General features: G+C 40.4%; 1 protein-coding gene across 1 annotated transcript; it reads left to right on the top strand.

Moving 5' to 3' along the window:
• Positions 1 to 3,411: 3,411 nt before the first annotated feature.
• On the top strand, positions 3,412 to 14,879 carry MINAR2 (membrane integral NOTCH2 associated receptor 2). The gene is made up of 3 exons (XM_042447773.1): positions 3,412 to 3,576; positions 13,819 to 14,064; positions 14,700 to 14,879. The coding sequence occupies exons 1-3, from the start codon at positions 3,412 to 3,414 to the stop codon at positions 14,877 to 14,879; spliced, it is 591 nt and encodes a 196-aa protein (XP_042303707.1).
• Positions 14,880 to 16,091: the final 1,212 nt, after the last annotated feature.

The following is a 16,091-nucleotide window of genomic DNA, read 5'->3' as shown; positions in this document are numbered from 1 at the left end:
GGGTATATTGCTAGACAGAATTTTCTCACTGTAATAAAGATGGAAGTGCATTTGAGGACAATCAAAAGCTGTAAATTCCATTAGAGACTACAGAATTATTATTTTTATTCAACACTTTTTCCCACCATTATTTACATTTCTACATATCACATATCAGCTCGTTATGTTCTCTATTACATAGCCGTATCCAGTTCATTTCTTCTTTTCTGTATAGTGTTGCTATGCTTGTCTCTTACATGCTTTCCAGTTCTTCCAATTGTTCTTTATTTTCTTCTTTCCTTGTATCCTTTAACAGATTAGTGGTAAACTTTTTACATTTATTCAAACCAACCTTATTTCATCTCTTATACCCTTGTTTCATTTACTAATCTATTTTAAATTCTTAATAATTTTTACTATCCATTCTTTTTCTTTCTGTCTTTAATTCCTTATAATTCTTTTCCCTCTCCCTCCTTTATTACTACCTTCTTAATTTCCCTTTCCAATATATCCCCATCTTAAACCTTAATTCTTTTCACACTTTCTTTTAAAATTTTATTTTTCCCTCTCTCTTTCTTTCTACATCTCTTTTACTCTTCTTCTATTATTATTATTATTATTATTATTATTATTATTATTATACTTTATTTATATAGCACTGTAGATTTGCACAGCACTGTACACACAATCAATAAAATAGATAAAAATAAACCTGCCAATGGCATACATTCTACAGAATAATAGCAAAATACATATAAAATAATACATGATAGAATTTGATAAAAAAAAGCAGGCAGCAATTCTATCATTTTACTCCTTCCTACCCTCTCCCTTTAATACTTCTTTATTTCCCTCTCGTCTATTCCTATTTGCCTTTCTTTACACCCTTCCTTCTACTCTCTTCTACTTCCTCTTACTTTCTCACTTTCTCTGTACCTTCTTTCACTTACTTTATTTTTCTCTTTTGACCCATTCACACCACATTATAATCCGGTTTGCAAACTGTTTTAAAAGGCGATCGTTCATACTTGTGCCAGGTTTTCCTGACCCGAATTTCAAGGGGTCACAAATCCCCCTTAACCCAGTGTTTTTTATACCAAGGCATTTTCTGTGTCTTGTCAAAAGCACCAGTTTTGTTTTTTTAAGGAGCCGCCAATGAGAACACACTTCTGATTCCATTCGGGGCACCCAGGATAGGTAATGGGCAGAGGGGAGGACAGAGTGGCAGAACATATCCATCTCATCCCACAGTCTTGGCTTGGTGGTAAACTGCCATTGTTTTTCTCCTCTCTGTGCTCTTGGTTGGTAGGTGAAAATACCAGCTCTTTAAATCCAGAGGATTTAAATTTCCAAAGCTGTCAAGTGGTCCCTTTAAACCACCGTGCAGCTGTTTTCCCCTTCTGCCAGTGAATTAGTCCCCTTTACTTGCACCAATGCCTGATGACCAGACGTCGACAAAGTTTAGGAACATGGTGCAGCTTGTGGGTTGTTTTTTTTTTAAGTTTGACATTTGCATGGCTTCAAGGAGGGTCTGCCAAGGGGTTCTTGGCAAGGGTTCTTCAGAGGGGCTTGCCATTGCCATCTTCTGAAGCTGAGATAGTGTGACTCCCCTCCCAAGGCGAACCTATGGCAGTGGTTTTTTGGCAAGTGTTGTTCCGGGGGGGGGGGGGGTTGCCATCGCCATCCTCTGAAGCTGAGACAGGCTAGGGAGAAGCAACAGCCTCTTAGCTGGGCTCCTCTCTGCAACTGAATTCCTGGAAGCTGCAGCCAGGCACCAGAGGGATGGAGCAGGGGGTTTCCTGGCCAAAAATCCTCCTGTAGCCATCTCATCCCCCCTTCTCTTTCTCCTGACTAGGCCCACGGAGGAAGGCTCCTGTGATTCCCAGCCAGGGATTGGCAGGGGGAGTAAATAGAGGGTGTTGTTTGGCCCCCTTCTTTCCATCCCTCCATCCTTTTCCTGGAACCCCCCCCCCCCCCCCCGGACTTCAGAATCTCCCCATGTCCTGATGTAGAGTCACGTTACCAACAATGACAGTAGAAATAGAATGACGCAGATGCATATCATTTTATTGACAGTTTTATTTAAAAAAACAAGAACGATTGGATGCATTCGATATGGCGGCTCTATTTTAAATCAATACAATGTGAACATCAACAGGGTTAAATTGCCACAAAGAGATCATGGCAAACATAGTGTGAACTTTGGTTCGGAATAGCATCATCGAATCTCCTTGGATCTCCTCGCTACAAAAACACTAGTGTGAATGACTCCCCTCCCACCAGTATCTTTTCTCCTGCTTTTGTTTCCCTTCTTCTGTCCTCTCTTCTACTTCCTCTTACGTTCTCATTTTATCTTTACCCTCTTTCACTTGCTTTATCCTTCTCTCTATATCCTGCTTTTCTCTACCTCTGACTTTTTTCTCCCTCTTTCTGTCCTCTTATTCCACTACTTCTCTTTCCCCATTCTCTGTCCCTATTCTTTTCCCTCTTCCTCAATAATCTTTTTACCCCCAGATATGTCCCTTGAACTTAAACCGTTATGTAAAATAAATTAAAATATCTATAATAACAAAAACTAAAATATCTAAAAAAGAAAGAGAGAGAGAGAGAGAGAGAGAAGAAACATCAATGCCTTCGGTGCTCCCCCTTCCTTTTCCCCCTTTTTCTTCTCTCTTTCCTCCCTTCCTTCCCTCTTTCTTCCTTACCCTCCCCTGACTTCCCACCCTAGGTGTCGGGTTGTTATTTGTTTTTTTTAGCTATTTTACCTTTCTTCTCCCCTTACCTTCTCACTTGATTACTATATTACCTTCTATTTCCAATATTTTCCATACACTCCAATTCGCCTTGTTTCTTTCTTTTTCCTTTCCTTTTCCAGCTTTATTTTCAGATTAGAGACTCCAGAATGAGAAGTTTTCTGTAGCAATATAATATAACACACACACACACACACACACACACACACACACACACACACATATATTCTATATATTTATGGTAAACCATATTAATATTTTTGCTACAAAATATTTGTCTGCTACAAAAAAACTCATTCTGTAGTTCCTAATGAAATGTACAGCTTTTGATTGTCCTCAAAGTTGCCTCCTTTGAAACACCAAATGCAAATATAGAGGTCTGTTGTTGTGCTTTCAAATGCCTCAGGATTCCCAGTCACAATTAATGGGCACACACATAGCTTTTCCTGCACTTCAAACCTGCTTTTGAAAACAGAAGTTAATGCTTTAAAGGAAGCAGCTAAGCTGATCCTTTTTACAGTATATGCAGACAATAGGAAATGAGCCTGTCTGACATCAAACAGCATCAGCTATGGTTTCAGGTAAGAGAAAGGCAGTATCAGTATCGTTGTTCACTTAATTAATTATACAAGAAAAGAGTAGCTGCTCTCAGGAACAGCAGAGAATGTAGGAGGGAAACATGGATCTCTCTGCATTGCCAAATAATAACCACCCTGATAAATTCCTCCAGCTAGATGTAAAGTCCTTAGCAAAAACCTCAATCTTTTTACAAACCTGGCTGGCAAATTTTCCAGAAACACATTTTCCTGGAGAACAGCAATGGCATAATAGAGTCTATTCACAGGTAAGCAGTTTGGCTCACCACTAATTCCATAGAATATGTTGCTGTTATAGTTATTACAGAATTTTCCCCCAAGTTCTGAAGCTTTATATTTTAGCAATTTCCAAGAGGGTTATTTGATCAGTATCACACGTGCACTTTTGACTAACATGTTCAATAGCTGTATTTTTGTAGCTGGCATGATGTATAAAATGTTTTGGGTACCTATTAGTAAATGGCAGTGGTGGGAGCCATGCAGCCCTCCAACTGTTGTGAGACAGCACATCCCAGCATTCCTTATCATTGCCTATGGTGGCTATGGGTTATGGCATATACAGTCCGACAACACTTGGTGGGTCAGAGGATTGCCAGCCTTTATGTATGGCATTGTAATTTGAATGTCTGCCCAACAAACTTACAATCAATCCAAAGGAAGCAAACTGAAAGACATGAAAATATGCAGCTGAAGACTGTTGGGTTGCTACTGTTAATCCTGTGCTACCATTTCAAAATAATCATTAACAGTCATTATAAATATTGCTATTTACGGGGTTATTGTCTGAGATGGAAAGATAGTTTAATGGGCATTATCAAATTAATGAAGAGGTGATTATAATAATGAACTGAGGAGGAGAGAAATAACTAAAGAATCATTTCCTTGAATTGTACACTTATTCATCTCCTTTGAAATATACAAACACTTCAAGCCCATGTGCCAGGATCCTTTATTCCCAGCATTCAGAAATTAAGATTTCTCTCACAATTCATGATGGTTACAATAAGCTGGGTATGCTTGTTGTTGTTGTTGTTGTTGTTGTGTGCCTTCAAATTGTTTCTGACTTATGGCTATCACAGGGTTTTCTTGGCAGGTTTCATTCCTGGGGGGGGGGGGGGGGGGGGTCTGTCTGTATGTCTGCCCCCCCCCCCCAAATGAATTCAGAGGTTTTCTACTTTGTCCAGCCCAGCCACACAGTTTTAAATGGCTAGAGATCCATTAAAAAGCAACAAATTTATCTTGTGCTTTAAAGTCCAAAGAGACTTCTGGGAGAATGTACTATTAAAATGTAAAATAAAACAGAAACACATTCCTCAGTGAATGTAAGGATTTCTGAAAGAGTACCAAAAATGTTATGCCTTGATGCTAGTCATATTTGGTAAGGAGTAAGTCTGATTAATTTCTGTAAAATTAAAATAAATATGCATGGGATTTCGTATTGAAAATTATCCTACTTTCATTTTAAAATCTCAAATGGAATAGATTACAAGAACTGAACCAGACAGGATGTGCGCACTGTACACAGCCAATCATAGCTGAATAGCATGTTTTGTTTAAGCACGGCAAGGGCTAATGAGGTGAAGGGTTAGTTAATGCCAGAGTAGGAGAGGGGTGTTCCATTTCAAAAGAGATGTGAGTGACCTCCAGGTTCCTGAAGTCATTAACCCTTGAGACTAACCTAAATTCTCTGCCCTGGAATTCATTTTATTTTAACAAACAGTTGCCTCTTAGGCCATGGTATCTCACTCCTGTGCATGTGAGCCTGTCAGGAACATGACAGAGAAATCATTCATATTAATGTGCCCTTCCTTCTTTGCTTACAGAGGTCTTTCCTCAACCTAGCAGTGTTTGCATTTATTTCCAGTATTCAGAGGCTAAGATGAGAAGTAACTTGCATCTCAGACCAACTGTTGTTTTTAGATTAATTATGCTTATCTACTTTTGGGTAGACTTCCTCACTTTATCTATATCTCATTCTACCAAATATCAGACAAAAAAATCAATTAAAACATGCCAAATCCTTTTCGCATGTATGTGAAAACAATGCTTGTCCCACTTGAGAGCCTTTTCTTTGATCTCTTTGCTAAAACACACTCTTAGACATTTTGATCCTGATTCAGTTATATAGATATGTGAGCAGCAGTTAAGATGGACACTGAGTCCTGCTGCAAATGATATAATCCTGACAACTTCTTGTTCAACAGCATATTGCCACTAGTTGGCCCAGGGTAATTTTGATTAACCTAGTTCATATTCATGAAACTTCTAAGAAGTAAGCAGTTCTCCTCTTAACATTGCAGATGGTCCACAGACTTTATAACACAAGTTAAATTTGCAACCATTTTTCTCAGGTCTACACCACACTTGAGGTCAGATAGCCTGACAGTGATATTAGTTTAACAGGGAAAAAGTTTAATGTTCAGGTTCTTTAATGGAACAGAGGCCTTTTAAAAATACCATCCCCCCTTGCCTTTTCTCCTTCTAGTTTACTATATAAGCCCTGAGGTAGTTTAATCTGTAATTATCCCACAGCAGAAATGGATTTGTCACTACAGCCATATTTCAGTTACCAAAACCTGTGACAAAGAAGCTCCTTTTCAATAAGTCTTTTTTATGCAACCTAGATCTCTTTATCCTTTTTGGTCTCTGTCTAGCTGTTGGTTCATTGGTTGATTTAGCAGGAGGGATATTAAGAGAATATTGAAGGTCATCTGGAGAACACAGATCTAGTCTGCTCTGCAGAAATAATGCAGTTTGACACCACTTTAATTGCCATGGCACAATGCTATGGAATTATGGGATTTGTAGTTTTATAAAACATTGAGCCTTCTCTGTCAGAGCTCTAGTGCCACAATGAATTACAAATCCCAAGATTCCCTAGGATGGAGTCATGACAGTTAAAGTGGTTTCAAACTGCATTAAGGGTGCATCTACACTGTAGAAATAATGCAGTTGATGGCATCAACAATACCTGGCATCAGATTTAACCTCCACCACAACATCAAACATTCTGGAAAGACATTCTTCATGAAGACTCAACAGTGCCAGGATCTGATTAACATTAGAACCTCAATAATACGATGGACCTTTTAAACTTTCCTTAATATCCTCCTTCTACATTATCAAACCACATCAAAGGCCTCTCCAGATGATATTAGAGCTCTAAGGGGCTCATAAAGAGAGATACAGTCCTTCAAATAACTTGGACTCAAGCCGTGTACCACTTCCCCATGACAACGCATACAATGGCCATATTGGCAGGCTATCTATCTATAAATTGGGGAGTCTGTGGCTTACTACACCCCATATTATTCAGTGGTGGTGTGTGCTTGGTGGACATGCTGACTTGGATGTATCTTTGTTGCCACCTGTTTTTCCCCATACATGGGTGGTGAAACTGAATCTCAGCAGATTGGGAAAAACACAGATGCTCCAGCCCCATATTATTATTGGGCAGCAACATGTGTGGGTCCATATCAGCACAACTGCAAGCACACACTATTAAATAATCATCATAGGAAGCCATGGATGCTCCAATCCAGAGATAGCTAGTCTGCTGATGCGGCATGCCCAATGCACTCAAGGTCTGTTCAATTAGTGGAACTGGTACTGCCCCTAATGCTTAATGTCCAGACAAAGCAAGTAAGGTAAATAATATCAAACACCATGGGAAAGGTCTGCAAGACAGCAATACCTAAAATTACATCACAGGATTATCTGAACATTCAGAATGAGGCTTGTTTACACTTAGATACAAAGGTAGGTTTTCAAGTTGTAAAAACAAGGATCAATATGGTATATATTCAGGAAGAAAAGAAACTTGTTACAACCTGTACCCATACTATACTAACACTGTGGTCACTTACAGAGTAGTACATCACTTGGATGAATATATAGCAAGGATAGACTTAAGGCAGCATCTACTACCTTCTCTCGCAGGCTGAATGCCTCTCCCCACTGACCAGTCCCAACTGCCAATATTACTGTTCCCTCTTTCCTTCTTTCTCATTAATTCATGGAGGAAGAGCCTTCCTCTTAACACACAGCTCCCCACTCCCAGGTACAGTTGTCAAATCTGCCTTATCATTTTGATACACATGGGCAGAACAACCCAGAGCCTGTTCACAGTACACAGTTATCATGTTGCTATTCCACTTTAATAGCCTGAGTTCTAGCATATAAATCCTGGAGTCTGTGGTTTGTTTAGGCATAGATCAAGCAGGCATAGATCAAGTTTAAAGCATTTGGCCTCCAGGTTCAGCATTGCTTAAAGTGACAAGAATTCAGTCTCTGGGACTTCAGACAGGAGCCATTTTCAACTCTGCCTGGAGATGTCAGGGATAAAATCTGGTAATTTTTTTTTCACTGAAAGCCTAGTCCTTCCCAATTTCCTCTAATCCCTAAAAACTGCAACAACCAATAACCAAACACAGATGTGAATCATTCCTGTTATGAGTACAATATTAAAAGATTATTTTAGTTTACTGAATCAATACACAGACAAATGAACAGTGTCAAGGACATGAGAGAGATGGCAAAGCAAGTTTAGCAGCATAACAATAACTGCCAGAATCCGCTTGGGGACTTACATCTTCAAACATGAATACCCCAGACTGCAAAAATACAAATAAATGAGTTAGAGCAAATCAAGCCTGAATTCTCCCTAGAAGTAAGATGACTAAACTGAGACTGTCGTACTTCAGACACATCATGAAAAGACATGACTCACTAGAAAAGACAGTAGATCGCTGTAGGATATCAAAATCTGTGGATGCTCCAATGCCATTACATACAATAGCACAGTAAAATAGTGTCCGTTATATAAAATGGCAAAATCAAGGTTTGCTTTTTGGCATTTATATCAAATTGTGGGTGGTTGAATCAGTGGATAAAGAATCCATGGATATGGGAGGCTGGCTGTACAAACAAATAAGGTTGTATTCCTAAATACTGAACAGTTCAATTACATATAGGCACTTCATTCCAGGAGAATGTGTAGGCTTGGTTTGTGAGAGCAGTCTGGATGAACATACAGATGCACTGCACAAAGCAGATCCAGACATTGCACTGGCAGATAGGATATCTGATCCTCATATTCAAACAAATAATTGCCTGCAGGCTTTCCCTTTAATGGTAAATAGCCAGAAGTCCAGGTGGAGAATTTTGTGATAGAAACAAACTTCCTCTCTCCCTTCCTTGCTTGAACACCCTGTTTTAACATCTGGCTTCCATAAATAGTTACTTACTTGCTTTGTCTATCTAATAGTCCCAGTGCAGACTAAATGTAATATAAATCCTTTCACCAGTTTTCCATTTATGTTTCCAGTCTACCAACTTGATTTTTTTTTTTTAAAAAAAAAGGAAAAAGTGGCACAGAGTATGCATAAACTTGTTTTGTAGGTAGGTCCCCAAACCTTGTAGAGATTATAGTTCAATTCCCATAACCATTGCAGGTGAGGATGATTATATTCCTTGTGAACTCACTTTAATTTTGGCTATATTAGATTGGGTGCACAGCTGCACTGGTCCATGGATATGCTTCAAAAATGTTGTTTTGTGGTATTGAGATAAATAGGGATTTAAACATATGGGATACTACAACTTAACCATGTTAAGTGATGATTACAATGAACATTTTGGGCAAATAAACCCACAAAGTGATTGGACTGGCCCTAGCTTTAAATTCATTAAGAGAAGAATAGCCTTGTTGATCCATCTAGTCCAGCATTCCATTTCTAAATACAGCCAGGCAAGTTGTCTCAGGAAGATCACAAGCCTGATATTTCTTTATACCAATCCAGACTATTTGTCCAGTTAGGGCAAAATTCTCTACTGTGACTCACAACAGTAAGTTCTCTACAATCCTGGTGAAAGACAGTTCTTTCCTTGCACCCACTACTGATATTTTTAATTCCATCCCCTGCTAAATAAAGATGGTAGGGATTGAACCTGTGACCATCTGGATACAAGGCATGTTCTCTCTCACTAAGCTAAGGTTACTCCTTATTGGAAGAACATAGGTTACCTAAAAATACTTTCATGTCATCACACAGAATAAATTTCAATAAGCTTTGCATCTTCCTCCACCACTGCCACCACTACCTTACACTGTATACACTGATCACATTCAAATCACACCAGGTTGAATCCAAACTAAGGCCCGAGACAGACAGCCGAGAAGCAGCATGGCCATGCTGATTCTAGGGTTCTGGAGCGCGCAGCAACTGCATGCTCCAGAACCCTACAACGTGCCGCCGCCACCATCATGCCAACATCCCACCATACGGGCCACATGTCCATGACGCAAGCAGGGCACCACATCCGCACCTCCGCGGACCACCACATCTGCACCTCCACGTGCCGTGCTTGCGTCATGAACGTGTCACAGTGCACCAATGGCGCACTGATGATGTTGTCCGCACACGCCAATAAGAACCCTTTTTTTCCGGGTTCTCTTTGGTCCGGAGGGATGCTGCACAGTTTGACTGCTGTGGCATTCCTCTGGAGGAAAACTGGGCACCTCCAGCCCACCCTTTTGGGGCAGTCTGGAGAGTCCCCAAGTTAATCATGCTTTAGACCCACCGACATTAATGGAAAAATATTCGTGGCATAATATAAATCCCATTGATTCCAATGGGACCAAGACATTGCTAAATTAGGGGCTGTGCAGACTGGGATTTTCAGCTGGCTTGGGTTGTGGCGCCTCCATGATGCATGTCCTGGCTCCATTCCCAGGGCAGCATGATACCGTGCACCGCACTGCATGGCCCACAGCACCAAGGCACTCCTCCAGCACTGCGTACAGACAATGCAGGGCCGAAGGATCGCCACCAAGCAGCAGCAACGTGGCTATCACACCCTTTGCAGGGCACAAAAAGAAGCCGCTTTTGCAGCTCCTTTTTGCACCCTGCAAAGGCCAGATTGGGGCCACAGCATGGGATTGCCCTGGCCACAATCTGGTTGTAACAGGGGCGGCTCCAGGCCACCCCTTCGGGGCTGTATCTGTAGCCCCTTAGACATGATCCAATCCCCCTCCTCCCTTTTTACCATCTCTACACACATTCAAAACGAACATTGCTGGTAAAGTAGTTTTTTCTTTTCCCCAGCCAACCATCAAGCTTGAAACATCATTAGCATCACTGAAGAATTTTAATTTCATAGTAAAATGGAATGAAGACACCATGAAGAGACCATTCAAAATGCTGGTGTAGTTGTAATAGAAAAAAAGGGGAGGGGGGGTTGAGCAAAAGGGGCCTAATTCTAGCCACAAATATGACATGCAAGACAGTATAACCAACGGATATGTCATGTCACAGGAATGACATATGGAAACTGACAGGAGCTAAAATTGGAGCTGGCGGGCACTGCAAATCGATTCCCCCTCCAGCACTCATTGAGGGTAATTATAGATAGATGCGTGCCTATATGCCTTTGGAGTCTGTGCATTTGCCTTGTCTTATTTATGGCTCACTTACTCCTTCATCTGACTTGCCCCGAGAAGTGCTGTTCATTAGCAAATGCATCCTCTCTCTCTGACCTCACTGTGTGTGCCCACACTGCTTTTGAACCATGAACTAAGCATTGAAAAATCTTTGTAAATATTTTCTCTCTGAGATTTCATTTCCTACTACAGGCAAAAGGAGGGAGAAGAGAATGAAGGGTCTATTGTCATATGTAACATGACTACAAAAAACTGTTTGTGGCCATGAGGTTGATCTGGTTATGAAACTGACACTAGTCCTTGGGCAGATCAAGCCAGAAATCTGTTTGGAATCCAAGATGATAAAACTGAGGCTGACATACTTCAGACACAAAACAATGCTAAGAAATGTGGAGAGAAGTAGAAAGAGAGGAAGGCTGCATGCTAGATGGATGGACTCTATTAGGGAGGTCACGGGTATGATTTTGCAGGAACTCAGCAGAACAGTGGAGGACAGGGAGTCTTGGAGATGCCTCATCCACAGGGTCACCATGGGTTGAGATCGACTTGAAGGCAATTAACAGAATACATGTTTACATGCAATATGCGAAATATATGTTTTCTGCTTTAGATGCTTAGACTAGACATGGATCAAATGATACAGTTCTCTTGCCACACTCAGAATGGTCCCATTGAAATCAATGACGCATTGATAATAACAGACATCTTATTGAGTTTAATGGATGTACCATAAAGCACGACTAAGACCAAAACCATCCTAATGAAAAACTAAATCTTTCTTCATTTGCAGTGCACAAGAATAGTTGGCAAGAGGAGATATTCTTTCCTTCCTTCCTTCCTTCCTTCCTTCCTTCCTTCCTTCCTTCATTCATTCTTGCCACCACCCACTGATACATTGTTTGCATGATAAAAAATAATTAAGTCAAACACCTCCTGTCCCCCCTTCCAGAAAGTATGAATTAATCTCTGAGTAGGTGTGACAAATGGTTACCATAATATCATCATCAACAACAATTCTAGATTATTTGCAGAACATGAAATACTTACTTTTTGGGACAACAACCCCCAGAATCCCCTAGCTAGAAGGGCTGTGCTGACTTGGAGGTTCTGAGGATTCTAGTACATAGAACAATTTTTTCTTGACCTTTTCACCCTGGAGGAAATCTTGAAATACTTTTTCAGGTCTTTGGAAACCCCGGCATAAAAAATATCATATCTGCTATTCAAAAACATTTATCTTTTTTTTTACAGTTACATTTTCTCATGGAATGCCTAGGGATCTCTTGCAGAATCCCTGGTTTAGAAACCCTGTCTTAGAATGGACTTTCCCAGGTGCTGATTCTTCTGTTATCCCTGGAATCTAGTCACTGGGATGGCAATCAGACAATGAGCCCAGCACCAAGAGTAAGTTCAGTGCCTGGGCCATGCAGGTTTGTCCCAGAAAGCAAATCCTGTCTCTCTAAGGAACCCAGCTGTATCGGGGTAGGTGGGGGAGTGGGTTGGATATGGACAGCAGTAACAGCAGGCTCTACTGGTGTCAGCAATGACCTAGGTTTCTTTGACGTTAGTGACATCAATTGACATTTCTCTCTCCATGCTTTCTGTGCTCCGTAATTCTTCAAGTTGGGATCAATGGATGCCAGTGACTCTGGTGTTGGGGAAGAAGAGGAATCTGCTCGTGGCTTTAGTCAAAAATTTAAAGGAGGTATCCAAGACCCCATCTTACAAATCATCTCAGCACACTGAACAGCTCCATTAACATTTTGACTAAATCCCAGTGTGGATTCACTCATTTAATCAGAGCCAACAGCCTCCACTGTATGAGAGACAAGGTGCAGACAACAGTTTGGGAAATGAATCCATCATTAGGTACAGCTTTATCACTCATTCTCCCAGTACTGTTTTTGGCAGGTTTATCTTGCTTCATTCTTTTCTGCTTTGCAAAAGACCCACCTTGTCTTCTCTTAGCCTATATTTGTTACTCTTTACTTAGGGCTTCTTCACAGAGGAGCCCTTGTGGCACAGTGGTTAAATGCCTGTATTGCAGTCACTCACTCACAAACCACAAGGTTGCGAGTTCAATACCAGCCAAGGGCTCAGGCTCAACTTGGGCTTGCATTCTTCTGAGCTCGTTAAAATGAGTACTCAGTTTGTTGGGGGCAATTAGATTACAGTTGTAAACTGCTTAGAGACTGCTTAGGTGGTACGAAGCGGTATATAAATGAAGCTGCTATTGCTAGGATACATACTGTCTGTTGTGAAATGCAGCATACTGTGTTAACTGAATCTGGAAATTAAGAAATGGGAACCTGACCCAGGGCCCCTTCACACTGCACTATTATAGCAGTATGATTCCACTTTAATTGCTGTGGATACCTCCTATGGAATCCTGGGGTTTGCATTTTAGCAGGTGGTATTTAGAATTGTTAGTCACAGAACTTTAATTCTAATCTGAATTCCATGAGCAACCATTGCTTCACATCAAACTGCAAACCCCAGAATTCCATAGGATGCAGCCACAGCAGTTAAAGTGGAATCATAGTGCTATAATTGTATAGTATGAAAGGGTCCTCAGTCAATGTGACACGGAATACTGCTGAGACAGCTATATTTAGCTTCTATTTTGATGAGTGAAAAATGGAAGTAATAGTGACCCATTCTATATAGTTAATGTGGTGATGAACAAGGAAATATTATTGCCTGTTTAGAGATTTGGGGCTTTCCAATACAGGTAAATTATTGCTTTAAAACATTTGTTTTGGCATCAAGTTACTTTGTCTTCAGCCAAATTCTAATCAGAATGCTATGAACAGTCATTGAATCACAGTCAAGGCTTTCCTGTGACAAGCTTGTTAAAGAACCAGTCATATTTTTTACAATAATGTGACCATATTACATGAAGCAATGATGCTGCTTCCCCCAGGAGGCATTTTTCAATGCTCCAAGAATTGGCTTATTATTAATGTGAAGGGTTTCAAGGCTGTGGGAGAGGGAATCTTTTTTGAGATGAATGTAGATGACAGCTTTCTTTATATCATATAACCCACAGAAAGAAAAGAAAAATGTACATGAACAGCCCGTTGTGCATCTCAGTGAGCTCCATCCAGCAATGATTGACAGAGCCCTTGGAAAACACATTACACCTGTCACCTTGAAAACAACCATCAAGAGTAATCCTCTGTACAATGATGTCTTTACTGATGATACCTTGCAGGAAAGGAAAAATAATCCATCTTGGACTGTTCAAGACTATGACAGGCATTCCCTAAACTCTACCCTGGCTCACTATCTAAAGGTACAGCCTAAATTTACCATTAGAGAAGAATATTTTCCACCAGAAAGAATGGCCAGGATCCAATGGGGTTATTTTGCTGGTGGATTTGCTTCTGTCAATTGAACTGGGAGGGAAGAGTAATGGTTCCTCATTTCCTTGGGCTCTTAGTGTAGCCTTAAAAGCTGCTCTACTGTAATGGGAAATTCACTGAAGCAAGTTTTGAAGAATACAGAGAAAAGGGGAAGGAAGTCCCACTGGACTATCAGCTAAACATATGAATTCGGGACTTTATTGTTGTATTGTTATTGTATTGTTGGTTCAGTTGAGTACTTGTACAAACTCAAATATAAGCAAGAGGTTCAGAAGAAAGGAGAACATAAGGGGGTGAAATGGTTCTGGGTCTGGGGATATTGGGAATTATCAGTTTTTTGTCATTTCTGATAAAGGATGACTCTGGCCTTAATACAGCAGCCATGGTCTCTGGGTCTCTTTCAGTACAAAACAAGTCTGCTTTACTCATGCTAATAAGCAGAGGTAGAAGGCAGTGGAGGGCCTGGTTTGTGTTATTGGGCACATCTATGCATCTGAGATGAGTCCAAGGTGGTTGTAATTCATTTGTCAGTAAACATCAGTAAACTACATTAATTTTCTTATAGGAAAATCCAAATGATATCCACTACTGGATGGAAGACATTTACACTCCAGGATATGATACCTTGCTGAAAAAGAAAGAGCGAGAAAGAAAACGCTCCAGGTGTTGTCTAATCATGCTTTTTCTGGTATTGCTGGTTTGCATCACAATAGTTACAGCAACTGTTTGCATTCTGTTTACCTGATACAGCCAAATTCAGCCAATAAATGTTTGGGGATATGGTACAGTAAGGTTGAAATAAAATGGCCAAGTTCCTGCATCAAAGTTGGGTAACATAAAGCTCCCCATGTAGAGTTAGGCATCAAATCTTGTGCAGAATGGTAATGTTTTGCAACTGAATTTGCATACATGTAACCAAATGTGCACCTACATCGCTAAGTACATCTTCATGATCAATGGCAGCACATGTTTACCTCTGCTTCTGCAACTTTGAACTGAATACAAACATCTTATATTGGACAAAAATTCCCATTGTCTCTTTAAGGGAACTTGCACACGAGCAAAACACCAGGATTCTAGCCTATTAACAAGACTGACATATCCTGTTGGTCTGAGTGGGAGCTGAGTTCAACTAACAAAGGGCCTGAACAGACAGACCAAAATAAAGTTGCTTCGGGTCATTTGGGAGGTATGCTATTTAAATGATGCATGTGTCCTAAGAGGCCTGAAGCTGTGCCAAAGCCATGCTCCAGTCCTAAGGACTGGAGTGCAGTTTTGGTGCAGCTTCTGGACTCTTAAGATGTATGTGTCATTTAAACAGCATACCTCCAAAGTGACCCGAAGCATCATTATTTTGGCTTGTCTGTTCAGGTCCTTTGTTAGTTGAACTCAGCTCCCACTCAGACCAACAGGATATGTCAGTCTTGATTTAGTCCTCTTGATTTCAGTGGAAACTTGCCCAGCTCTATTGTTTGCTCTTCAGCTGTCTAAGAACATCACACACACCACACACTCAATTGTTCAAGTATACTTATTTCAGTTCTATACCCCATAATTGAAATCAGTAGCAAGACATTCCAGGACAATAATGACCTTGAAATTACACCTCAATGGAAGATGGCAAGCTACTCAGAAACTTTATAATGCATGTTATTCAACAATTTATTCTCCTCAATGATAGCCTGCAGCAGAATCTGTACTGCAGTAATAACAACAAGGCATCATGTGTCTCTGCAATTGTTTGTTTAATCAGAAGTTGGACTTCAGTTCCCTGAAGCCCCAGCCCACATAGACAATGCTCAGGGATTCTGAAAGCTGAAACTCAACAGTTGAGAACCTAAATTTGAAAACTATTCTCCTGAAGAAATTCTAAAAATAAATAAACCAGAAAACTGAGAATTCTTATATTAAGAACAACAGATGAGCTGTGCTGAACCAGAACCATCTAGCTCACTAT

This window comes from Sceloporus undulatus, chromosome 2 (assembly GCF_019175285.1).
Source record: "Sceloporus undulatus isolate JIND9_A2432 ecotype Alabama chromosome 2, SceUnd_v1.1, whole genome shotgun sequence".
NCBI classification, from domain to species: Eukaryota; Metazoa; Chordata; class Lepidosauria; order Squamata; family Phrynosomatidae; genus Sceloporus; species Sceloporus undulatus.
This window is presented reverse-complemented; position numbering and strand designations above follow the sequence as displayed.